The following is a 27,811-nucleotide window of genomic DNA, read 5'->3' on the forward strand; positions in this document are numbered from 1 at the left end:
ATTTCTGTACTTTTAAGTACTTGTAATGTAGAATCTTTGATATTAGGGTATTTCTCCCATAGTGGGTTGATGTGGGGATTCTTGTGAACAGGAATGTGGTCTGGATTATGACAAAGAAAAATGAGAAGATACAGGCTGCGGAGATTAAGGCATCCAACCGGGCTTCAAACTGCAGGAATTGCTTCTACGTTGGAAATCTATTTCCATGAGGGAAGTGTGTGTGTGTGCGTGCGTACGGACGCACGCGCGTGTGTTGGGCGCTGGGCCGAACTTCAGAGAGCGGAGGGTTTATAAAGTAAAGTGTGATTTATGTGGCGCTGGCGTCCCTCGACAGGTCGAGAAAGACCCCGAAACCCGAGAAGTCCGAGAGCCGAGAGAAAGAAAAAACAAAAAAGAAAGCCCAAATCAAGTTTCCCTGAAGCTCTGAGCCATCTGGACGAGCCGGGCTGCACCTCCATATCAGCTGAACTCTGAACTCACTGCCGGTCCGACTGCGACCCGACAGAAAATAGAGTCATGTTGAGTCTGTTTTAAATGTTTGCAGTGATTTAAAAAATAAATAAAATAAAACTGAAGGGGACAACGTTTAACCTCTTTTACATATAGGCCTAATTCTCTTTGGCAATTAACAAAATCTTACCCAGATTAAATTACTGCTTAATAATTAACACAATCTAATTTCTGCGGGCCCACTCTTGATTTAAAGTTTCACTGTTGTGGCCTAATGGATGTTATTTCTCAAAAGAGCCCACTGTAGACTCCAAATAGACAAGCACAAAAAATAATTCAATTAAAACTCCTTCAATGACATTGTTTAAGAAATTTTAACGGATTTTGGCTGGTAAATATCGGGAGAAGAAATTCAGTTTGACCAAAAGCCAGTGTAGATTTTGTTGTTGTAAAATAAATAAATTAAATAGGCTAAAAAAAAAAGGAAGGAAAACCCTGCTTTTAAATATAAAACTATCCAAACCCCAAAGAATAAACCAAGTAATGAATTGATTGACTTCTCCGGATGATCAGTTGCGGTGTTAAGCGGTCTTGAGCGGTTTATTTGGGGGGAGGGGGGCTGCAATAATGAGAATCAGCGCGGCTGAATTAATTTCACACGGCCACTTGCTCTGTAAACTCTCCGTGTTGTTTTAATCAGGAGCAGATTTGCTTTTTTATGTCGGAGCGCCACAGACCGTTTACAGTTCCAGCAGTGCAGCATGTGAGCCGCCTGCAACAAGAGAAACAACAGCAGAACAGAACGGCTCGTAAAACAAAGAGGGCACAGATAGTTCATATCATACAATTAAATACACTCACCGGCAGTGCACCAGTATTTACATTTTTACTGCACATTTATCTGACAGCTGGGGTAATTTGTAATTACACACTGACATCAAACTATAAAATATCGCTGGCAAAATCTCCAAAAGTCCACTTTTCAGCTCGATGACAGTGATGTGTTTTAGTTTTAGAGATTTCTTTCAACCTAGAAGAACGTGATCATCTAATGTTTTCTGGATGCAAGCAGCCAGAATAGATGGAATATAGCTACAAACTCACATCTCCAGTTTTGGAGGATTTTATGATTATTTTTCTTCATTCAAATCTGCAGATTTATTTGATACATTAAGATGCATCAGTAATTAAACAATTAAATATTTTAACAAGTGACTAAGTGAATTATTTTTTGGACTATAGTAAAAGGTGAATGTCAGAATCATAATAATCTTCATACACCACCTAGTTTTAGACATATGCTCCTGCTAGGAATTTATCAAATAAAGGCCTTTTTAAGATAAAATATAAGGCAAGTTATAAGATAAAATAAGATTTTATTGTTCCTGAGAGGCACAATTTGAATTACAGCACAACAAACAAGCTAAGTCTATAGAGAAGTTAAACATAGAGCACTAATATCAAATAAAAGCTGCAAGCCAGGCCCAGTGCGCCTGGCTTGCAGCTTCCTCCTGATATTCCACCCCAAAGTGACACAGTAGCAGTGGAAGTAGTTTGCACATCAGCAATATGTGGCCTATTAAATGTACAGAAACTACTCAGAATGGTGTTATTACCTACTTTTAACTAATACATATGCTGTTGGGAGATTTAATCTACAGCAATTCATCATATCTTATTAACTGATCACATATGTTGTGTTTTAAATCTGCAAAGTAACAATGAAGTGGGATACAATATTTTCCCTCTAAAATGCAGTGAAATAGCTTGAAATAGAAATACTGAAGTATAGATACCTCACAATTGTACTATAGCATGGAGTGAATGTATTGGTGTAGATGAAATATATACTGAATCTATAGGAGATGGAAGTATAATGTAAAGTAAAGGATCAGAGTATTTCTTCCACCAGTTTCTGCATGTTAAACACAACCTTTGCCTAACAGGCCAGATGCTTTCTGCAGTCTGCAGCACCAGTCCTGACTCTTCAGCCTCTGACAGCCTCCCCTGAAAGCTGCAATCAGCTCAGAGTCTGTGTGAGAGATTTGCAGCTCAGCAGCAGTCGCTAGAAAGAGAAATCCCGGTGCAGCCGCTGCAATCAGGCGCAGCGCAGGGGGAGCGTGTCTGCGACATATGGTTCCCTGCACAGGATGTAAAGAGTCAACAAGGAGGCCATTCACTCCCAATTAGGGAAATAAAACAGGACATGGGGCCAAAGAGCTACTCCAATCAGCACCAGGGGTCACTGGACAGCGGCGGCGGCAGGGCGGCGGCCCGGGACCGTCATCATCATCACCCTCATCATCATTCTCAGGACTGCACAGGGACTGAGCTAATGCAGACCAAAAGGGAGGTTTCATTTAAATGCATCCATTTTGACTGACAGGTCTGGTGAGAGAAGTACCACAGTGTACAAATACTACTGTACAAGTAAAAGTCCTGCATTTAATAGTTAATTAGTATTATCAGATGTGTACTATGGATTATAGGGCTATCAATGCTGAGTGCATTATAAGCATCATGTGGAGGTGGAACTAATCTGAACTACTTTACTTTGGAACCACACTGCAGAAGATGACATGTTTTGTAAAGACTTTATCTGCAAGGTATAACTGCAGCTGTCAAATAATATATGATGTACTGTGATCACGCATCTTAAAAATATCATGTAATTGGAGCAGGCTACTACAAGTTGCCTTCTGGTGTGCGTGCAGCTCTTGGTTGTAGCTTTCATCTTTGAAAACTAAAAGGCCAGTAGATGTTTTGGTCATCAGAGTGCCTATAAAAACATACATACACTGTGTAGTCTCTGTGAGAACACACACACTCACCTGCCTGCTGAATTCTCCTCATTAAGATTTACACCAATCTCAGAGGGTCAGCAGGTTTTTGTGGGTTCACCGTTCAGTTACCACCCACTGTCTCCTCGAGCTGGACCAGACTACAAACCAGTACAGGCTCTAATTATCCCTGTTCAGGCTTTCAGTCCTGACATGAGTTAAAGCGCTGGTGTTTCATGACTATGTGGTTAAGTCCCCATTTCAAACTCACAAAACCCATTTAGTGAAGCTGCATTAATTTATGATCATTCCTGTTTCTGGCTTGTGCAGATTAATACTGTATCAGAAAAAGATCTTTAGGTCTTTAAGATTTATGCGATGCACTTTATCTAAGTTATAAGTCTGAGCCCAGAACCAGGCGACTGTAACGCCGATGAAACACTTGGAGCTTTTTAACAAACTGCTGTGGATGAAAAACAGTGAAATATTTTGTGTTATAGATCAAAGTATGACAGTGAGATGGTTAGCATACAGTGTGCCTGCAGACGCAAATCCACATGACACACAGATACACTCAAATGGTTAAGTTAAGCCCCTTTCCACATGTAAACACACAGGTAAAACAACACTAATATGTTGCTGTTCCAGGCTCATGCAGTCACGTTTCTTACATTATTCTTATTGTTACAGTTGATTCTTGATTTTGGGAATACACGGTGTCCTTTCTAACCACGAGGCAGCTGTTACATGTTTGATTTTTGTAAATGCAAAGACCGAAGTGATGCTGTTGGCTGCAACAGGTGCAAATATAACCTGTGCCAATTTGAAGGCTGTCTGTTTTATATTAAGAGACATGGAAGAAGAAATCTTTTACTAAAGTTAAAGTAGAATACTATAATGCAAAACAGCCCTGTGCAGAGTGGTATATTTATCAAATAAATCAGTTTTATTACATATTAATCAACATGTACGTAACATTTTATGAGCTTTTTTTCTGTTTAGTAGTTTTAATCCATAACAATTCATTTTCAGCATATTTTTTTTATGTATTTTGTGTAATCTTGATCTGAACCGTAATAATATTTCTTTCTGAAATGTAGTGAAGAAGTAAAAGTGCAAATACTCAAGAAAAGCACCTTAAAATTGTACTTTAGTAAATGTACTTGCTACCTCTACAAATTAGGTATATTTTGTGTTTTGCGCTGTGATCACTTTGATCATTGTTTTGTTTTTTAAATTTTTTAATATTCAGTTTAACAGACAAAATTGTCACTCAGAACTTTGTCGAAGATGTGGAAGGTATATTTACATTTGTCTTTCTGAAATGTTTTTGTTTTTGCAGATTTTGTTGAGGGTGTTTTTTGTCAGGATGGTTAAAAAGACACGCTGGAGTTGTGGTGAGAGAGAGTGGACGATATGCAGCTTAGGATTCAAACTTGGGACTTTGTGATGACATGGTATGCATGTTAAATCACTGGTCCATCAGGTTGCACTCACAGAGTGTTTCCTCATCCATGTTCAGGGTCTGAGACAAAGCTGGGATTTTGGGCTGTGTAAACAAAACACATTTAATTTAAAGTGACTTTAAGTTCGTCTTCAGCAGACGGAGATGATCCTTAAATCAGCTCAGCATGGTTTTACTTTACTTTTACTATGAAGTTATCTTTTAATATGCTGCTGCGTTTATCATCCTCTGCTGTCCTTATTGGTTCATTACTATGTTCTTAAGCTGTTACTGATTTTTATGAATGTATTTGTTGATTCATAATCTCGTTTGTGTTCTTTGAACACATCACGTGTTGTTTTTAAATGTGCTCTATAAAATAAACTGACTTGATTTAAAAGTGGCAACAATAATGAGGCCATAAATGTTGAGTTATGTTTAAATAACTAAATGAAGCTCGCCTGTTTACAGAAAATATTTTGATGACCTTTTATACCAGCTTTTTGTTATAAAGTTTACAAAGTGACTTATTTATCCCTCCTTCTTTTATTTGGCCAAAAAATAAAATAAACACAGAAGGAAACACCAAAATGCATTTCTGAAAAACTTACAAACTACTTTCTAAATTACCACAAGCACAAATGGATTCATCCTGATACCGATTTTCTGCACCAAATGCCCATTTCAGCCTCTTTCACAGACTCTTCCTGCTCACGCCAGCTCTGCAGGATGGCATTTTCCTCTCAGAGATGTTTGGACATTTCCATTTGCCACAGACAAACTGTAGCAGCCGGAGCAAACAGGCCACTTTCACATCGAGCTCTGAACAAAGAATAGGGGCCCTGGAGGAGAAGACTGTGAGTCTGAGACATGGGGAGGCCTTTTTTTCCTCTTTTTTTTTTTTTAGCCCTAGCTGGCACCAGAATGGACTTGTAGGCAGGAAAAGAGAATCTGGAGGGAAAACTAATGATGAAAAAGTCTACTCTATCCCTGCGCCTTCATTAAATACATGGAAAGAACGAGAGAGGCACATCTGGATTCAATCCGCGTCCCTTTGATGGCATCAAGTGTTCTTTTCCCAGATCAGGAGGCTGGAAGCTACGGGGTGTCTATGGCAGCTTGGAGCCCAGAGTCGACTCCTGCCATCTGAACACATGACCCCCCCCCTCCCCCGCCGCCCCCACCGCCCCACATCACCTCCACCATCCAGCTCCCTCCATTCCTTCTTCCCTTCACCCCCACCACCTCACCGACGTGGGAAGTCGCTCAGTTTCAGTTTGAAAGTACTTTACTTGCATTTTGGGAGACTTTCTGCTTTTTTTGCGTTTAAGTTCAGAAGGAAATGATGTCTCTTTTTACTCCAATCGATTTATCTGACGGCTGAAGTTTCTGGTTACTTTACAGATTCAGAGAAAAGTTGATAAACTATAACATATGACACAAAGCTTTTCTTTTTATATGACTAAAAGCAGAGGTTCCTAATAATTTAGGTGTTTTTCTTGTCCCTTGAAATAAAGTAATGTCTTCTTGTGACCCCTCAACACAAGTTATGGCTTGTTATGGTTGTGAGCAGTTTGAACAGAGTGATTTTCCTCCTTCTAAACATTTTTAAGGACCTACAGAAGTGAAGGTATTCAGTATTCACAAAACTCTGATCAAATATACATTAGTTTGATGTTGGGCTCTCAAATTTCATTTCTCTGTCTTTCTCCTCGTCCTTTTCTTCCTGAAAGCACGGAAATTCCCCCAACTCTCCAGTTATATGGGACTTTCAAATCACTTAGTGTCTCTGATATGGGGGATTTTCATTTCCACGACTGTGACAGAGGACGCTGTTGATACTTGAAAACAGTTTCTCACAGAATAAAAGGATATTATTCTCTATAAAATCTCACATGCTCAGATCAAACTGAAAGAGACATGGATAGAAATTCAGAGTTCAGTTGATGGAGTGGGTCAGTCCATTCTTTCCTTTAGCTCTGATTGGCTGAGCCTCTGTAAACTACCTGAGAATCACACGCCTGTGAGCAGTGAAGAGGCTGATTACATTTAAAGTAGATAAAGCTCAGTGCAGCTGGGCAGTTTTATGAAAGTAACCAAATATCAGGAGCAGCAATTTGCAGAGCACGATGATGACAAGAGGATGAGAATCCCTTTAGACCGGCTAATGTGACAGTTGTCATGCCGTTGAATAGAGTAGATTTTATCACTTATCATCAACGCTGTGTGAGGCCTACCAAATCCACCTGTAGGCCATGTGTTTAAAGGGTCAGTTCACCCATTTGCTGTAATTTTAAAAACAAAATATGAATTGATTTTTGGACACTTGGGGGCAGCAGGACAATCTGTAAACTCTGACATATCATCTACTCAGAGTCGTTGTGTGCAGCAAATCCAATGTTCACCGTCCTTTTAGCTCTGGTTTGGTCTCCACCTAGTCCTGAGAATAACATCTGGCTCTTTAGCTGCTAAATGCTCCACTTTCTTCAGCAGCTGGTCTCTAACTGTTTGGTGCTGAGCACAGTAGTGGAAGAAGTCTCATCTAGCAGTACCACAGTGTAGAAATACTCTGTTACAACTTAAAGTCCTGCATTCAAGTTTGTGATAATGTAAAAATACAAAAGTATTAGTATCAAAATATACTTATACTTACTTTTAACATAAATGTAGTTGGAGGTGGAGCTAATTTTAATTACTTTTTAATTAAATTACTTTTAATTGCTCCTGGATAGTTTGTGAATTTCTTAAACTGCATCACAATGCAATTGTCGGTTATACGAAGTAAAAAAGCAGTTGCTCTTAACCCCTTGACGCCTGAATTTATTTATAATAATTTTATAAGAAAATGTATTACTTTCTTTTTCATTTGCTTTCAAGCTGATGCTTAGTTAGGTGGAGAATGATCATTTGTCTACAGAACATAGAATAGATATAAATGATATGATGCAAATTAGCAAAAACAGGCATAAACCAGAACCCAGTGCTTGCAAAATGTTCCTAGGTACGTAACAGGCATTGGGGAATACATACGCTATCCTGGCTGCAGTCTGAATGAAAGCAACGTGATGTGAATTTGCGGCAATTGGCATTAAGGGTTACTTGTCCTGCCTGGTTAAATAAAGTAAAAAAAAAAAATTTGTATTAATAATCTTTATCTGTAGAGTGAATATTAATTAAAGTTAGATAAATGAAGTGATGTAGAAGTACAATATTTGCCAGAGGCATAGTAGCATAATATGTACTCAAAGTAGGGGAGACCGGGTCTGGTTGTAACACTTTTTGCTTCAGTAACTATAACTCGCTGAATTCTTTAGCTAGAGTTCTCAAACTTTTATAGAAAGTACTCACATTTGTTTACTTCAAATGGCACCAATTCAATTTTCTACAAGAATATCACAGACGTCGTGAGTTGATGTCATATACATGCTGGTCCACAACGAGGGTGGGTTGTAACCAGCCTGTCCTCAACAGAAAAACGGCCATTTGGTCGTTTCAGCTGCACAAAATTACGACTTGTTTACGTTTATTGTGGCAGCGACTGCACAACTCAAACACATGACAAAGACGGTTACGTATTATAAATAGCCAGAAAGTTGTAGTCCGTGGTGGTGGACATGTGAATGGTGAATACTGGCACCACTTCAAGCACTGGTCACAGCGCTGACAAATGAAAGCTGGTGACCCTGGAGTGCAGGCTTGGTGGGCCCAGAGACTGCATGGTCTTGTTGGCGTATGTAAGGGGATGGTTGTAACACTTTTTAAAGAAGAACCACCCCAGTCAGCTATTGTTTAGCAACCTGTTCTCACTCCCCAACTCATCGGCAACAGGTTGTAATGCACTGGGGATCCCTATAGCGTCATAGTTCAACGCAGTGGGGGATGCCCTGTAGCGTCGGTAAAGATAGGTTTATGATATTTAACAGACAAGGCAGAGTAAGGAGGTGGTTGGGGTGGATGGAGGGCCAGTACCTGGACTTTGAACCAGGAGACCAGGGTTTGTGTCCGTGTGAAACAAAAAGTCAACCTTAAATATTTTTATTTAAGTTACGCGAGTTACGTATATTGCGTGAGTTACACAAGTGACATAAGTGAACTTACGTTTTAACCCAAACCGTGATCTTTTCCTAACCTTAACCAAGTACTTTTGTTGCCTAAACCTAACCAAACCTTTCATGAATCTAATAACGCGCTGTTTTAAAATGGCGATGTTTCGAAACGCTAACCGGACATTGCATGTTTATTGTTGCTAATTTTACTGGACGTTGCACCTAAACATCTAAAAATGACACTAAAGGCGTTAAAAAGCAACGCCAAAGGGCTTTGACCAAGTGTCAAGTGCCAAGTGATGAGTCGGGAGTAAGAATGTGTTGTGTTTAGCTGTATTAGCAGCGTGGTTTGAAATTAGCAGGGGCTGTCTATGAAGATTCTCAGTCATCAGGGACTTCTTCAGTTCTGACTGACTGGTAGGGAAATTCAGCTATTTAAGGGAAGAGGTTAAATAGTTGAGTTTCCCTACCAGTCAGTCAGAACTGAAGAAGTCCCTTGGATGAGGGACAAAACGTCTTCCAATATCTTCAACCAAGTCCAGTTGCCCTTGACTTTAACCTTCGTTGGAAAATTAGCAGGGGAAAACTACAATTTAATCCAAGTCATACAATTTTTCTCTATATATGATGAATGTGCTTGTTTCCAGTCTTGACTACCATCATGCCTGATCAAGGAGGAAGTATAGGTAAATACCGAAATTATCTCATGACTCCTATCTTATCTCTAATTGGTGGAATTGGTGTTGTTACAACTCATGTTACAACCACACCAGGCCTCCCCTACCTCAGAATTGTACTTAAGAACAGTTTATTTACTTAGAAATGTCAAATGGGACATGTTCCTCTGTGGTCCCAGACAATTTACCCCCCCCCCCCCCCTGTGCTGTGCTCATTAAACAATTTGCATGATGATGCCAAAAATATCAACTGAACCAAAAATGTTTCCCCAAGAAACTGACATTCTTTAGACACTGTGATTTATTAAGCAGCCTAACTCGCTGCTGCTAAGTTTACATAAAGTTATTTAAACCATTATTTATTGTTCAAATAATGGATTCATTTGGATCCAGAGCGTCTCTGCCAGCCCGATGGCGCAGCCTGTGCTCATGTGTACAGATCGGTGGATAGACTGACTGGCAGGGGTTATGGTTGATTTAATTGGTGGCAGACCGCAGGACAGTCGAGAGTGGCTTCATCAACACACAAGCAGTGATAACAACAGTGTGTCTCCCTGCACACTCTGCTGGCTGCTGCTCTCCTCACACTCACACTCATTAAGCGGTGAGGTATTCCAGCCAGGGAAACGAAAACAGGCCAAACCAGGGTGTTGATGGTGCTGATGGGGATGTTTCTGCTGAAGGGGGTGGAGGGCCTGTGAAACGTCAGACACAACATAAAGGCATTGCCACGTAATTACGGGGCTCTCTTTCATTTAGGGGGGAGAGAGAGAGAGAGAGAGAGAGACTATAGGGTATATAGCCTGGAGGTGCGGCAGTAACGTCCTGCCTCCCCGCGCCTAGCTGCCGCTGAGCAAGTTTTGCGCACACACGGAGTTTTGCGCATCTGGTCGTCATCATCATCATCATCATCGGCAGCAGCAGTTCTTCCTGCTCAGATGTGACTCAACCAGAGTGGGTAGAGTGCTTCTTCTCGGAGGACTGCTTTGAAAAACGTCTTTAAAAGTCTCTCTCGGGCAGCAGGACAAGCAAAGGCTGATATTTTCCTTGTTCGCTGTTGACGCGCGCCTCTGGATGGATTGGCTCTTGGGGGTTTGATCGGGGAAAAGCAGGCGAGGAGAAAACTTTGCTGAAATTTGTTTGTGCCCTCCGCGGCCGATCTGGATGTGAACAGATCCGCTTTCTGCTCGGAAGAACCGAGTCTCTCTCTGGCTGGTTTTCGGAGGCGCTGTTTGTGCGTTCTGCATGCAAGGATCTTTTTGGCTCGCTTGTGAGTCTTCTCTTTCTTCTTATTGCCGCTCCGTTTTTTCCCCCCGCTGTTCCCCACTTGCGTCATGACTTCTAGCTATGCACATGTAATGGACAGGCAAGCCTCGATATCAAACCGCCTGGAGAGTCCGATCACGTCTAACCTGGAGAACCTGCAAGCCAAAAAGAACTTCTCGGTCAGCCACCTGTTGGATCTGGAAGAGGCCGGGGAAATGGTCGGCACCCAGGCGGACGAGAGCGTCGGGGAGGCGGGGAGGAGTATGCTGGAGTCTCCGGGGCTGACCAGCGGGAGCGACACGACCCAGCAGGAGAGTAAGTGAAAAGCAGACCGACGAGAACCCGAACACAGACTGAGACTAACGAGAGATCAAAACAACTTTTATGTCTTGTGACCAAAATATTAAACTTCATCCCGGATGTGTTTTAATGTGAAAACGTATTCAGGTTTAGTCTCTGGAAAAATTCTGCACATTTCACGCAAATGTAGCTCTAACGACAACCTTAAAACTAAAGTCATTTGTTTTCATTATGTTCTGGCTCGTGTCCGCGTGCAGAGCGCATGAATGGAGCTCTGCAGAAAGCAACGCGCATGGAAGGACTCCTTTAGTGAGCTTTGGCAATGCATCATCCCTGACGGCCTCCCCCTCAAAACGGCCATTAATTTACCATTAACACTTTGATGTCAGTGAGGTATGGTGATGTTGGTGGACATGGTCAGTGAAGTAACCTTGCGTGTCAAACTCGGGGGTAATAAATCTCTTTCTGGTAACTGTTTATCACGCACGTTTTTATTTAAGAGATAAAATAAATTGAGTAAAGACAGATAGCCTATAGGCTTACATTTATTTTGAAAATACTTGAGTGAGTCAAATGATGACGTGACACATGTGTGACCGATTGGTGGTCAACATCTGTAATTATTTATCACTAAATAATGATAAAAGCCAGTTTTCAAAACCATCACTCATTCCTTCGTGTGTGCGCGCAAAAATGAGACCACTGTTAGCCGAGTTTGGTGAACTAAGAAGCGGGTTCTGCCCGCTGAGCTGCCGCTGACGGCCCGACCTGAAAACCAGGGCTATAATTTCCAACTTTATTGAGTTAAAATGTTCCGCTGTGTGCATGGAAGTTGACTAAAACACGGATAAACTCAGTGAAAGCGCAGAAACCCCCCGCTCGAGCTCTCCGGCGCACCGTTGAGAGAGTAAATAAACGCTCCCTCCTTTCTCCTCCTCCTCTTCTTCTGCTCAGAGGGCCATTTGCGGAGGTTGACAGAAACGTTATAGGCTTTAATGAGTGTTATTGTTATTTTTTTAAAGGCTAAAAATCGGAGCGGCGGGTGTGAGAAATACGCGGGAGGAAGTGGCCAGGTCACGTCGGTAATTCACGCTTATTTTCGGCCTGTCAAACGCTTTCAGAATATCGGAGACTAATCATTTATCATAGGCTAATTACCGCGCGTGTCTTCGCTCCAACAATTAAGGAATCAAATAGCAGCATCTCATCGGATCTCGTTGCGATCAGAGATGAGTTTAATGAATCAGCCGGATTTAGAAATACAAATAATAAAAAGGTTTAATGAGTAGAAATATTTGTGGTGTTATTCGGTTATTCCGGGTAATGCGGGGGAGGACGCCAATTACAGGGTTATTTCCAGATTAACGCAATGCATGATGACAAGTGTTGGAGCCTAACCTTTAGGTCTGCATTTCTTCCGATTTACGTGAAAGCAACAGTTTGTCTGAATGACTTTGGGCATTTAAAAAATCTTTTTCACAATGTTACCCCCACACACATTAGAACTAATAAAAACACATTTCATAGTAAAATCGCAACACTTGAAATGTGTTGTCTTATTATTTTAGTGTTATTTTACTGTAATCAATAAGTTCTCCTCTCCTAAATGAGTTTTGGCAGGAGGACTAATTGACGTTCACTGATTGCTGCTAATGAGATCAGTCTAATCACACGTGTTGGCCACCCTCGCAGCTGCAGGACGGTGACGGTGAATGGCGTTGATTTGCTGTTTTAAAATGTCACTGCAGGCTTAATTAAAAGCTTTCCGAGGCCAAACCGCCGCTCAGGCGCTGCACGACTATTAAAAGAAACACAGAGGCCGGAGGTTTAGGTTTCACTTCTCTCTTTGGGAGCAACTATATTTGGATTTTTATATTTTGTCCACTTGAAATAAAACACGTTCATCATGCAGAAAAGAATATAATCTTATTTGCAGCTCATTCTTAAAAAATATAAAGCCTACAACTGTACGCGTTTAAATTGACTAGATTTTGTAGACACTCTGCTTAGCCTTTGTGCGATATTGCGATATTTTCACTCTGCAAAATAATAAAAATAGTTAAATTAACTCGAGTAAAATATTGCACTCACCAAAATATATATTCAATATTTCTATTTTGTCACGTGATCTAATTAACCCACGCTTCTCTGCTTTCGTCTTGCTTTTAAATGCCTTCTCTAAGAGCCAGTGTAGGCCGAGCTATAGGTTCTACAATCTTCAAGTCAGCAGCCTCGTTATCAAATTTAATGACTGACTGTTTAATATGCATTTCTCATCTCACTGACAGCCCGAGCTGCAGACAAACCTCATCACTTTTCTCCGGTTGTAACGTCATCAAACGGGCGGACTAATGCAGTGCGTCATGATTATCATTTTAACCTCCAGCCTGTAAAAAGCCGCTTTACTGAAAGTATGCGCGGTCGCTGGTCAGCCATGTTGCGGCTGCAATCAGCGTTCACAGCCGCAGTTCCCCCCTCCCTTTTTTTCTTTTTTACCCAACTTTTAAAAACTGTGCTGCTGCACCGATTCAGGGTCCAACTGAGAGGAAGTAAGATTCTGATGAGAGATTTTTGGTGGTAAGAAAAATGCTGCCTGAATACAGTATATTTTAAAACACCACATCTGCAACGTTGCTCAGTTTAACACGTGCTAAGATTTTAGGTGTTGGGACTTCACTTAAGTAATTTTCTACAATATTTAAGAGTGAAATATTGTGTTTTTTAGGCAAGGCAATACAATTATCTGCATAAAGCAGAAGGATATGGCAGCAGTAACATGTTCAGAAGAGTTTCAATCAAATTTAATACAAAAATGTTTTACTTTAAACCTTTCACATATCTGACAGCTGGATTTAGGCTATTATGTATATGCAGATTTAGGTTTTATGTGCAGAAATTCTTAAAGTGTTTTGTACTTTAATAGGGTTTCATAGGTCAACCCCCACCCACAAAGGGTCAGCAAATGAATAACAGGAAGTTTTTTCTAATCTTACAGTCTTAACGTATTTATTGATTTGAATCTTTAAAAAGAGTAAAATTGCACACTAAAACCACTCAAAACATATCCCACTCCATGTCACTCTCTCCACAAACAATTGAGGAAAAAAGGTCAAAAAGATTGTGCAGCAGCTTTTTAAACTTCCCAACAATATATTGCAACTGATCAGACCTGGAGAAGAATCAAAGCATCAATCATTTATCAGATAAAGAAAAAAAATGACACTTTACTGTGGAAGCTAAAGTCTGTTTTTCTGTCAGCACTATTAAATACTATTCTGCGTGGAGTAATGGAGTATTAAAACAAATAGATAATGATACTCGGCTGAGGTTAAGGATTGGAGGTCTGCCCCAAAGGGCTCCTGAGATAAACGGGAAAAAATCACACAAGACTGAAACTCATGGAAGAAGGAGAATATTTTTTTTTTCACACAAAATTGTGTAACTTTTTTTCATACTTTCTCAAATGTTTTTTTTTTACAGGTGAAATACTAAATACATTTATCTGATCGGGCCTGTAAAAATCCTTCAAGTACAACAATGTGAGATGTGACTTTTATGGTCAAAACTGCTCAAAACCTAAACTGTGTTTTACTTTAAAGGGGACGCTCTCAACCACAGCTTTATATGGTCATTTTAAACCAGCAGATAAGCAGAGCTTACAGTTAGTTTTCTCTCAGCTGCCTCCTGATTGGCTGAGACTGTGGGGTGGGAGTTTTTCTCTAATTAGACAACATGATGACAACAAAACAAACAGGCTCAGTTGACACACTGCAGCATCTGCGCCATGACTGTGTGTGTGTGTGTGTGTGTGTGTGTGTGTGTGTGTGTGTAAGAAGTAAAGGCAGTAATACTCCATTACAAGTTGTGCAGTATGTAAGGAGGAGTTTCCTGGTGGTTTAGTGGTTGAAGAAGCTCAACTTGCAATCGCAGTCTCCACAGTTTGAGTCCAGCTGAGTACCTTTGTTGTGTCTCCCCTTATATAACTAAGTATTAACATTAAAATATACTTGAAAATATAAATACCACTTGAATGGAGTTGTTTCTTTGAGAGTGTTACGGATATTAAAAATCCAAAACCCCCAAAGTTAGGCATAAAAGGTTTTTCCACTCGACTATATCCTTTTAGATCATAAATGCCTTCTCCGCTGGTTGAGCATGGTGATCTAAAACCTTTTAGATTTACTGAGCAAACTGGTGAGGAAGACCATGAGATGCATTTGAAAGCTCGGAGGAAAGAAATTTACTACAGGAGCCTACAGTTTCCATGGTCAAGACTGAACTCTTAAACATCACTTTAGATTAAAAGTCATCTTGTCATTGAGGCTTTTTTTAACATGTGAGTTGACACTTTGAAGAGACAAAAATAATCTTTCTGAGGGTGATGGAAAAACATTTAGTACCACAGTCTGCTTTCAAAGTCAAACGACGTAATGATGTACCATATTTCACCATATTTTACCTCAGGTAAAAAGTTATGCTGCAGAGATAACATTTTTTTAATCAACCCGATGACATAATAAGTATTAACTTTGTCATTACAATCAAACCCATTTCATATATCAGTTTTTAAATCAGGTTTATGGTTTAACATTTATCTTCATTTTGGGTCTATGTGACTGAAAACCAGAACACAAACAAACTTCACAATTAAATTCAGGTTCACATTGATCTAAAAAGCATCATACAGGATGTTCGAGGTCTCATCAGTTCACTCCAGTTGTTTTAGCAAACTACTAATGATAGGTTCACTCTGACATTTGTCCTCCACCGCGAACTTCATTAAATTTGATTTAAAATAACTTTTTCTCAAACTCTAAACTTAAAAAAACCCCATCAGAATAAAATAATTAATACATTACATTCAAGTGTTACTAAATGTCACTGAGCTGCAACCAGACGTCCTTAGTTATACTGAATGTAAAATCTAAATCTGCAGCGTCACTCATTAGCTGCCAGATAAACGTAGTGGAGTAAAACGATTTCCTTATGGAAGGTAGAAAGTCTCTCAGCTCTTAATGTAGCATGTGTGTGTGGAGTTACAGAATGTGTGGTGTGTGTGTGTGTGTGTAATTAGGCAGGAACATGGAAGATCAGTCTTTTTTCGATGTGAAAGTGTTATTTTGTGGTCTTGCTGCGGAGCCACAAGGCACCAACACTGATTCCACCCTGCAGGAGCATTTAGACTGAACATGGAGCTGGAAGAAGTTGCTTCAGATCCAACGTGGATTGTATGTTATGTGTATCTTTGCCTAGAAGTTTATGATTTCTGTCCAGTTTTTGTTTGTTTTCTTGTACATTTGTCTGTTTGTTTGACAGTTAGGCTGTCGGCCAGTTTGTTTTGGGTGCAGATCCAGGAATCTTTTTTTAAAATATTAAAGAATCCGTTCACCCGAAGTCACCAGCAAAAACATATTTTCTTACAAACCTTCAGTGGTATGTCTCCATGCAGATAGTTTTGGTTTTATTCATTCCAGTTTTTGAGATTATCTGTCTCTGACATTTCTGCCTCCACACCAATGGAGACAACATTTTAAAAATGACATGGCAGAGGCGACGTTCCTGTTAACTAATAGTGCTCAGAGGAAACTGTGCCAGAGTAACTGGGGAAAAAGTGTCGCTGTTAAATAACTGTAATGTCATGTGTGCAACACACATAAATATATTTATTTAAATTTAGTGAATGGATTTCACATAACATAGGAGTTTGTTTTTCCGATTTCTATTTTCTTTTTCTAATGAAAAAACAAATCCGTCACACGCATACCACAATTGTCACTTTGTGTATTTTCTTTTCTTAAGATTATTTTTCAGGCTTAAGTGTTAAGCGGAGAGAGGAAGAGAGAGAGAGAGAGAGAGAGAGAGAGAGAGAGAGAGAGAGAGAGAGAGAGAGAGAGAGAGAGAGAATTGAAAGGCAGCAAAAGGTCCTCGGCCAGGTTTGAAACTGGGACGTTGTAGTTTAGGTGGTACGCGTCTCAGGAGGCCACAGCCTGTCACTTTATGTATTTTGATGCAGATTCACATTCAGAAAGATTTTCTAGAGGATTGTGCAGCCTTGGTAGAGGTTTGTTCTCTTTAGTTACAGCTGTTATCTTCAGATTATCAGTGATGGAAACAGAATTCAGAAGTCAGATCTGTCACTTACAATATATTGTCATATAAACTTGTCCTGGTAAACCAAATTTTCTGTTTGAATTTTATGAAAGTACAAAAGTCTGTCTTGTATTTAGGTCAGGTGCAGGCACAGTATGTTGGCTATTAGTTGTAGGGTGAAGATCAAGACTGTTCGTTACTTGGATGAAATACCTTTCAGATCTGTTATTATTTTGTATGTGAGAAGCCACTGACTTTTCAGAACAGCAGTAGTTGTTGTATGAATGCAGCTAACACTATACATTATTAAAATTTGATGTGGTCTAACACGGGCTGTTTTAAATAATGTTTTATTAGACCTCCTCCGGTGAAGTGTCTGTAGCTGTAACTATAAGCACGGATTGGAGACCTGCGTTCCCTTCGAGCCTTATAGAGGTTGTATAACATCATCTTCTTCTCGTTGTAGATGAACAGATGAACACGGAGGAGAAGAAGAAGAGGAAGCAGCGCAGGAACAGAACCACCTTCAACAGCAGCCAGCTCCAGGCTCTGGAGAGAGTGTTTGAGAGGACACACTACCCCGACGCCTTCGTCAGAGAGGACCTGGCCCGCCGGGTCAACCTCACCGAGGCCAGAGTCCAGGTATGAACAGGGACATTTCCTTCAAACCTCGAGGGTCATTAGAATGATTCTCACATACCCTCCTCCCTTACAAAATAAAATCCGGATTGCTGAAAGTTTGAAGGTTTTCCACTAACAGCAGTGATTTATCAGACAAGGAGAAGGAGCCATAAAAGTCACCAGATTGCAAAGTATGCACGGTCAAGAAGTAGGAAGGGCCTGTGGGCTTTGTTCTGTAAAGCCCTCTTTACTGTAGGGACACCAAAATAAACAGATTACTATAAACACACAGACACAGAAACTTGCTGCATTACTTGGTACTTCAGAAAGGATTCATAAAGTTTTGGGAACCCTGTGGGACGTGTTAAGGAATCTTTGAGTTTCTCACGACTCAAAAAATATCATGTTTGTATTATCAACATAGAGCAGCAGAGCCAGCAGGGTGCCTAGTTTCTTTCACATCATCTGTTTGCTCTTACACTCTTTAGTTAATAATCCTACTTAGTGGCTAGTGCTTATCAGGGCCTAATAACATGTTTAGATTTTGCAGTATGGGGTTTAAAAGGAACTGATAAGAACGTGTCAGCATCTTTCTTACATGATCTGTTAAATAATTGCTGATAGTTTAGAGTCTGCGAGCAGTTTGTGAACTCCCCAAAGGACTGGATGTGATCAGAAAAGGGGATGTAATGATGTCTAATTTCCTCAGAGGTTTACAGATCAGTGACAAATGGCAAATGTGTTCAACACATGAGGGTTGCAGCAGAACAGGAGCTGAATATGATGCTGTAATTGGCCAAATGAGCGATATAAAACTTCCAAATGCAGTCAATCAAAGGACATCGACTATGGATTTAATATCTTAAATGCAACCAGAATTTTTACTGAAATTAAATTCTTGTCTCAGGAACATTGCCCTTTGCTGCCTTGGCTTTGATTAATATTTTATTTAGAATATTTAAATGACTTATCTGGTGGCTCGCTGGTTAAAAAACACAAACCATGTATACACAGTGTCCCCAATTTAATTCTAGCCGGGGACATTTGTTGCATGTTCCACTCCTCTCTCTCAGGAGAAGTGTTGCTACCAGCCTACCAGGTGCTCAAGTAACTAAAGCCTGAATGTGAAGATGCTTCCAGTTCGTCAGCTAGTGTTGCTGAGTTGTTCCTTCCTGTCTGTATCTTCACTGTCACTTTCAGTGACTGTAGCGTGACAGACAAATACCCGTGGTAAATCCACCCCACCCGCCCCAATAACACTGCTTTTAAAGATGTGAACAAACAGTGAGAATTGAGTTGACATGCGCATCTGCGTTTATGTATTCAGAATTTCTTTCATTTGGAATATAGCAGCTAAAGAGAGGACGCTGTTTACAGAGAGTCACTGTAAAACTGTAACAGGGTGAGGAACAAAAATGGGATTTTGAACATGTGACCTGTGTCCCCTGTGGAATTTACGCCCTTGGTTGTTTTGGTTAAGCTTTGAAATGAGAAAAGTAAATTTTCTCTCTCTTAATCAACCCAAGAAAAGTTCATGCAACTATTTCTTTGAATCCACACAGACCTTATGTTTAAAACTGATATGCATTTCATATATATGACTCAAGAATCAACAGAGTAAATCATGTATTGCAGATAAAAATGTATCAATAATGCTTTTTTTTGTATATTATAATTGCCTGTTTTTTTGAAAACAACAGTGAAAGTATTTGTTCTGTGGGCAGAGTGAGTGGGAAAGAGGAAATACTGATGTTGGAACGAGAAGCAGCACATCTGTGATTAATGTGTAGCAGAGGGTGATGCAGAAATCCTTTGATAAAAGAGACTTTGGGCTCATTCCTGAGGCTGTGCGTCAGCGGACAGCGAGCCCCTGTGAGCGCCCACGGCTTCTAATAATGGATTTGATTTCACAGCGAGGAACAACATTAGCACCCCCCGAGTCACATCATCATCTGTTTAGCAAGGGAGTGGGGGCGGTTATGTACTTGAGAATGGCAGGGGGGCTGATGAGGGGTAGATGGTGAATTGGAGATGAAGGAGTGTGTGCATGTGTCGCAGAGCGTGGGATTCACACGTGATGCTTTTAAGGCAGTGACAGTTTTTAACAAGGGTTTGTGTGCAGAGAATGATTCAAAAACTTCTGGTTTGTTTGATCTTTTTTTAGATTCAGTTTTTTTATGGCCTCTGCTTCTTTTTTTTTTTTTTTTACTTTAGCCGCACGTGCTTGTTTTACCAAGTTAAAGATTTTAGTCTTTATACCAAGTAGACAGAACTTTTTTGATCAAATTGATGCCACAACTGGTCCTCATAACAAGACTCAAGTATCAGTTCTTTAGATATCATTCTGCTGACCCACACTGTGTGTAAAAAATCTTGTGTCACATGAAGAAAGATCATTTTGGATATATTTTCATTATTGTGATTAAGAAGACCAAATTGCAAAATGCTAATAATTTACCAGGCGTGTCGGGAAGAAACATGCAATTCATAAGTCATAATGTCAAAAACAAATACGCCTTAATCAAGTCTATGAACACAGATTCTCTCAAATGTCTCTTTATTTGCAAATAAAGGGTTTAGGATGACCTTCAACTAAATAATATTATTAATGGAAGAGTACTTCAGCATCGAGACTTTGGGACCATGTGTGACAAAATAATCTCGACTGAAGGTCCGCTAACGTTAAGGAGCTTTCAGCTGTCTTCATCGGCGAATGGAACTAGACATTGTCACCATGTGTGGAACGCCACATGCGACCACTTCTTATTACGTGACCAATGTCTCACACTTGATAACTTTGATGTCCGGCTGAAAGCTCCAGAATAAAAGCCAGTTGTTGGAGCAAAACATTGTACGTGATGTTTGGTGTGTTAAGGATCCTGTTTTATCCCTTGAGGTTACTGACTGTCTGCTATCAAAGGAACATTTTCTAGATGTCTTGTGCATCACTTAAGATCCCCTTCCACCCAAGTTCAACCTAAATATTTGGTATCATTGGGACTTTGGGGTCTTCTGTAAAGACAGGGCTGACAAACAACTTTAAATTGAGAAGTCATTCATCCTGTTGTTTTCTTTGTGATTCCAGGTTTGGTTTCAGAACCGGAGAGCTAAGTTCCGCAGGAACGAGCGCGCCATGCTGGCCAGCAAAAACGCCTCGCTCCTCAAATCTTACTCAGGAGATGTGACGGCGGTGGAGCAGCCAATCGTACCGCGTCCTGCGCCACGCCCGAACGACTACCTGTCTTGGGGCAGCGCTGCCCCCTACAGGTAGAGTCACCTGAGATCACCTGATAACCTGACATAAACATTACAACAACACACACCTGTTTACACACTGTGCTGCTTCTGTACTAACAAGTGGAGGCGACTGCTGATCTGCAGCACAGCGGTGGAAGAACTTAAAGTACTTAAAAGAGAATCCGTTACCTGTTCGCTTTCAAAAAGTAGAAATTGTGGAGTTTCATCAGGAACATCAACAGTAAAAGCAAAATGTAGTAGCAAAAGGGAAGGGTTAAGTGAAAACCTAAAGAAAGAAAGAAAGAAAGGACAGTATGAAAGAAAAGGCAGAAAGGGAGAGTTTGGGAATGCACATTTGACAATTTTAAGGCAGTGACAGTTTTAACAAGAGTTTGTGTGCAGAGGATGATTCAGAAAAACGTGTGGTTTGTTTGATCTTTTTTTAGATGAAGTTTTTTTATGGCCTTTGTCTCTTTATTTAACTTTAGCCACACATCTTTGTTTAACCAGCTAAAGAAAATATTTGAGTCTTTACACCAAGTAGACACAGAAGTGTTACCTGTATCCGTTTTGGTCATACTCAAAACAAGACTCAGGAGTATAAGATGACTGAGTAGTATCAATGCTTGAGGAATCATTCTGCTGACCCACATTTCTGTGTAAAACTCAACAAATTGCAAAATGCCAATAACTTGCAAGGCGTGTCTGCAGAGCTAGCCAATAACAAAGCGAATATTACATTTGAATTGGAAGAAGAAAGTGGCAAAGATACTGATAAAGAAAACGAGAAAATAGTTAAGTTCATCAAAATCTTAAACTGCAATTATTTTAATGTAGTGGAGTAAAAAGAATAAAATTCTCAAGTCAAGTACTGCTGCAGTACGCCAAACTACTTCAGTACTGACTCACTCCTGCTCCGCTTTCTGCTGCAGAACATCAAACCACACAAGTGTCTCCAGATGAAAAAGCACAAGCTGATGCCACAATAACCACACACACACACACACACACACACACACACACACACACACACACACACACACACACACACACACTGACCCTGGTACTGCTTTCTGTTATTGTTTCATTTCCTCCTGCTCTTCTACCTGCACATTCTCCTCATAGTTCCTCTGACCACCTTCATCTCTTCTGATCCACCTGGACGCTGAGCCGCAGGTCAGCATACCATTTAATGTGTATTATTTTATTCATTCAACCTTTATTTATACACAATTCTCCTGTGAGAGTAAACTCCTCACCAGTAAATAATAATAAATAAAAGCATTAAAAGCAAGGTAAAGGAAACGTCTGGTTGAATTCTATATGTTTCTTATTGTTATCAAACCTTATGTGCAGACCCAAACCAACAATATGTTACTGCATGCTACAATACTTTCTCTCTTTGGCTCTCAGCTTCAAGCCCATTGGTTTCTACTGAAAATGTAAATCTTAAAAAAAAAAGCTCACTAATTTCCTAAAACAGCTGCTTTTGTAGTTTCTATCAAACAATCAGGAGGAAGTCGCATATTTTATATCAGGCTGTGATACACACGCACACAGCACTTGTTAGGAGACACATTCACCATTGGTTTTTGGCTGTGTTGACAACTTGAAAAATTTTGAATAACTCCAGACTTGCTTTAAAAACTTCTGTAACAAGCTGTCTTTTCAGTTTTAGAAACTCTAGAATTGGATCGTCCCACCTCACTGAACGTTGGAGGAGGAGCTACTTTGCTTTTTATCCCCGCAGACAGAGTTGCTGGTCACTTTGTAGATTTAGGTTTTACTTTCATCGTAAGATAAACAGGCCTGTTGTCCTGGTAAACATCTCCAAAATTTCAGACATGTAGCTTTGCACATTTGTTTTTCATTTTGTCTAATGTTAACATCAAACACTTTTATCCTGTCTCAGTTCCCATAAGCGAGTAGCCCAAGATAAACAGATGAAAAACATTAGCAGCTGAAATGATTATTACAGATATTTTCTTAATATGTTTTTAAACCACACCTTCTGTTGTTTTCCCCAAAACATATTTACCAAATGTAAAACAATTGTATAGAACACAATTTCTCAGTGAAACAGGTGATTCCCTGCCAAACATTTTACTTAAATAGAAATTGAAAAGCAGCAGTATATTTCTGCTGTGATATTACAGTATTTTGCGGTGGCCTTGGACTAACTTTTACAAAAACAAAACTCTTCGTACCAAAGTACCATTTTAAATGTAACATTCACAAGCAAGGACCACAATCAACAGATCCGATTAAACGATTTATCGCTAAACAAAACAGAAAGAAGTACGAGGCTCGCTGAATAGACATTCAAAAGCGTTGTGAGGAAGCTACGATAGGGAAATCCGCCGTAGCACCCGGGCACGACGGACCCCCCCTCTAACCCTGTGAAGAGGAAGATGGTGATGAGGAGACCAGATGGAGAAAGGGGTGGGCAGGAGGGGTGCAGAATGCAAGAGCGAAGAAGAGAAGATGGGTTGTGTGGGTATTTAGGGAAATGCCGGGAGTGACGTCAGTGATGTGTGCAATGCAAAAGACATATAAGTCATATGCTCAGTTTCTTCTTTTATGCTTTCCAGCATTGTATTACAAGTTCATTAATTATGTAAACTTAAAAGTAATTTAAATATCTAATGATGCGTGATGTCTTGATTAAAAAAACAGTTGCTGTGGTTGAATAGAAGCTAATGCAGTGAAGTGCAGTCAATCACAAATTCTCTTGGTCTTACATAAATGCAGGATTCAGTGTAGTGTAAGGTTTGAGACTAAATTCTATCTATATCACAAAATTAAAGTATATCACAATACAAAAATGCAGACTTGCACAAGAAAGGCTGCGTCATTTCAAATACTGTGTAAGTTTGTTCTTGTATAATCTCTGCTGTCTTGATGAAGTTGTTGTGAAAATTGAGCCAAAGTTATTATAAAATACTGTAAAGACTGAAAGCTCGCTGTTAGGAAGCTTGTCCATGAGGTTTGTTGTAGACAGGCTCCTCTCTGACTTTTCCTTTTCTGTCTCTATACTTTTGCTCCTGTCTTTCCTGCAGCCATTTTTCTACACTGCATGTATAGCAGTCCTGTCTTGCACATATCTAATGTTGACTCAAAACACCCTTTTCCTCGCCCTCGCTCCCATCGCTCCCCTCTGTCAACGTGAGCGGGGCGGGGCCAGATCCTGTGAGCCTCCTGAAGAGGCGATAATGTGAAAACAAACCGTATTAAATCCACTGTTGACCCCTGTGACCCCTCTCTGCTACACTACACCAAGATAATGAACGCCACACAGAGAGACAGAGCTCTACTGGGCAACATTTTTTGTGACTCTGGTTACATTGGTCATGATTTACAGTAATCCTCCGTTATGAAACTCGGTATAAAATGTCAAACCCTGCGGCCGCGGCTCAAACTCACTGAGAGCTTTTTGGCTGGATGCAGAGCAGCGAGGGAAATCTTTTGTGAAGCAGGAATAATGCTGTGTGGAACACGCTAATGTGGTGCTAACACTTCACTGTATATTATCCTAAAGCTGGTATCCGATGCCGGAGGGGGGGCCAGTGCGAGTGCCACAGAAAATGCTGCCCTCAGAGAACAAGTACGCTTTCACTTTACTACATTTAGTTCTTTTCTTGTTAAAGAAAACCACCGTTACTCCCTTTAAAGAAGTATACTGCCGTTTTTTTTCGTGTTCTATTTTCAGAAGCCTTACTTGATCAATTTTATTGTGACTTTTTGTTTTTCTGTTTTTTTTACACATATACAATGATTTTTTTTTTTTCAATCAGTGTTTCTGCACATTTCAACCTATTTTCTTAAGCAATAATTAAGTGGTTCAGAATGTCTTCCTTTCCTGTGCCAGCCATTGGCTTCCACTCATTTATGATTGCTATACAGAAAAACCAGTAGATACTAGTGCTTGAAACACAGAGCATCCATCAGTGAGCGTCATGTCTGATTTTATTTTTACTAGTCTTTTTATCGTTGCGTTGTAATGCAGACTTTTTAAATCCATCTGCACTCTCAGCTGAAGTATCACACAGCGATAACCGAACAGTATAAACCGCTTTAAACACAAAACAGTTGATCCAAAGTGTTTTAAGCATCAAGACAAAACATCAAAAGGAAGAAAAGAACAAGAAAAGCACAACTTTAAGAAAAAAATATACAACATACAATGAGTCGTCTCAGAGGAGTCCTGGAATGGTTAAAAGCTGGTGACTACAAATGTGTTTTAAGTTTAATGTTCACAAAAATCCCAGCACACTCCTCTGTCCTCAGTTCTTCTTATGTGGACATGACAGCATTGTCAACTTTACTACATTTAGCTATTTTTCATGTTAACATTCTCATGTCCATTTAGAACATAAAAAGAATTGGAAACGACAGAAGAAAGTTGGTTGCTTTACAGATATTTATCCTATATATATCTTTTTGTGCAGACATTATTTACCGAGCTCCTGCAAAGAATTTAAGGATGTGAACGTATCTCTTGATAATTAAGATTAATCATGAAAGCATGAATAAAAGACAAACTGAACAAAAGCAGACACCGAAAAAACCCCAAAACATTTGGTCCGACGTGTAGGAACAGACAGGACATCACTCTGACAACAACAAAAGCAGACGAGACGATTGAAGCACATTTTTAGCCTCCGTAGACTGACTACTGGCATGAAACGAAAACAAAGGCGGAACAAATTTATGACATTTTGGTTTAAAAAAAATAAACAAGTCAATAACTCATGCTCAGAGAGACACAACTGTTTTGTAAAACAGCAAGAAAGAGAGATCTGGCCTCAGTCCTAAGGAGGAAGTTAAAAACACACCAGTACTACAAGACAATTCTACAAAGGAAAAGATACAAGAATTAAATTAACAATCTGGCACTTGATTGTGAAATCCATGTCATGGTTTTCATCAAACTCCATTAGTTGACGAAGGCCATTAGATTTCCAGTAAGACTTGGTGTTAAAAATTTGTGTGTCAATTATTTTACTTCAATTAAGTAACTTCAGGCTTCAGAATTAAAACTCTGCGCTTCTCTCGGGCACTTATTCCAAAAACAAAACATCCAGAAAGGCAGAGAACTAATCTACCTCAGAGACAGAGTAAGGCGCAGAATGAAGTCAGTTGCCATAGGCTTACAAGCAGCACAGTTAAAACTTAGCTGGACAAATCTTACAGGCTCTGAAAAATGTAAATGTAAAGCGATGAACAGTCAGGTTAAAATGTGCAAAAACATGGGTTCATTTCCTTTGGGGATTGTTGGGTTCTGAGTGTCTTAACGTCAGATTTAGTCTAAATCTTTTCACATGTCACATATCAGTGAAACTTTTTTTTTTGTTCCTTTTCATATTTCCACAGCTGCAGCTCATGCTGAGCTTTAGCTCCCCGTCAGCCACAGGTGATGTAACCTTTTCCCTTCTCTTGTCTCTCAGCGCCATGGCCACCTACCCGCCCACCTGCTCCAACACCAACACGTCCCAGGGAATGAACATGGCCAACAGCATCGCCAACCTGCGGCTCAAAGCCAAGGAGTACAGCTTGAACCAGGTGCCCACGGTCAACTGAGAGGAGGAGGAGAGGCTGGGGGGCTCGCGCAGGAGAGGAGGGGACCCTCTCTGCTGCTGGACCCCTGCAGACGGACACCGTCTCCGGGCATCATCTGAGGTAGCCTGGATCATGAAGTCTCCTCCCCTTCCTCGAGCAGCCGCGATTGCATACTTCTACACATATATGCAAAATGTTGGACACCGAGTTTTGGCAGGATTTTCCATAAGCCGCCTTTATTTTTTAATTTTTTTTTCAATTCTCCTGAGCATCACTGAACTCTTCTTTGTACAAAAAGACATCTAGATCGGATGCTGTAGTCGAATATCTGCGTAGTTTTTACATTTGTAAATGTGACTGAAATAGAGGGGCGAGTTTTTTAAAAATCATTTTGTTTTAAATCAGAGAACTTGCTCTCGACCAAGACTCAGTTATGGACTACGTGGAATTCCCTTTGTCCCCTTGGCTGTGGTGTTGGATAAAATCACACACCAAATTTGGGATAAACAACATTTTTTCCCCTTCTAAAATCAACAACAAACCGACAAGGACTTCCTCTGACATTTACGCTTAAAGAAAAAAAAAAAAAAAAGATAGTTTTGTTTTTCTTTTATACCACTGCCGAGCAAACATTTTCAACGCATTTTGATTTTCATGTTATAGTCCAATATAAAGGAGAGGCTAATGTATTTCTGAATCCAAAACCAGTAGATTCTCTTAATTTCCTATGATATCCTTTATTTGTAACAGAATAAAAACTTGTATATGAATAAAAATGCATTTTCAAGCAATGCAATGGCACAGTGTCCAATTCAACAGATCTTCCAAAGACAAAGAAGAAATACCAGTCGTCCACTTTTTGGAGAACATTTAGGAGCACCGAGTGAATCTTTATGGTTGAAAGGTTTTTAAATCAACATAAGAAAAATCTTTGATTGCTACAATGGAGTCAGACTTAAATTATGTTTCAGAAACTATAAGAAAAAAGTACGTTTATAGTCGAGACCATTTGGAAAGCAAAATCATCTTGGACCTCGAGCGTGCCCCATAAAAGAGAGATTTACAACTCGAGAACAGATCCTCCTTCACTGAAACCTCAAGCTGTTCCTGCTTTGTGTGTTTTCTTTTTCCTGATTACCGCAAACTGAAATTTCCATCTTGAAAACAAGATATTTATGAGCAGGGAAATCCTCTCCTTAATATGGAGGGCCCCTGGGCCTCGTTTAACTCTGTGGCTGTCATACAAGGTGTTTCTTCTCCTTGGCCCCTCATAACCTTCGCCGTCAACAAACACATGTCGACGCTCGCCCTCGCACGGCGCGCTCGGGCAATAAAAGAGGG

General features: G+C 40.1%; 1 protein-coding gene across 5 annotated transcripts; it reads left to right on the top strand.

Moving 5' to 3' along the window:
* The first annotated feature begins 10,160 nt into the window (after nucleotides 1-10,160).
* Nucleotides 10,161-27,261, top strand: prrx1b (paired related homeobox 1b). Of its 5 annotated transcripts, none has more exons than XM_038714989.1 (5): nucleotides 10,161-10,978; nucleotides 17,520-17,695; nucleotides 20,760-20,941; nucleotides 24,450-24,509; nucleotides 26,357-26,414. In XM_038714989.1, the coding sequence occupies exons 1-5, from the start codon at nucleotides 10,732-10,734 to the stop codon at nucleotides 26,412-26,414; spliced, it is 723 nt and encodes a 240-aa protein (XP_038570917.1). In that variant the 5' UTR covers nucleotides 10,161-10,731. The 5 variants fall into 5 exon arrangements, with proteins under 5 accessions (XP_038570917.1, XP_038570915.1, XP_038570916.1 ...); XM_038714987.1 differs by lacking the exon at nucleotides 26,357-26,414 and adding an exon at nucleotides 22,037-22,087 and having other exon boundaries at nucleotides 10,162-10,978; nucleotides 24,450-24,482; XM_038714985.1 differs by having other exon boundaries at nucleotides 10,164-10,978; nucleotides 24,450-24,515; nucleotides 26,359-27,261.
* The last annotated feature ends 550 nt before the right edge of the window (nucleotides 27,262-27,811 follow it).

Source organism: Micropterus salmoides, unplaced genomic scaffold (assembly GCF_014851395.1).
Source record: "Micropterus salmoides isolate LMB-PRFRI ecotype aquatic unplaced genomic scaffold, ASM1485139v1 Ms_hic_scaffold_13, whole genome shotgun sequence".
In the NCBI taxonomy this organism is placed as follows: domain Eukaryota; kingdom Metazoa; phylum Chordata; class Actinopteri; order Centrarchiformes; family Centrarchidae; genus Micropterus; species Micropterus salmoides.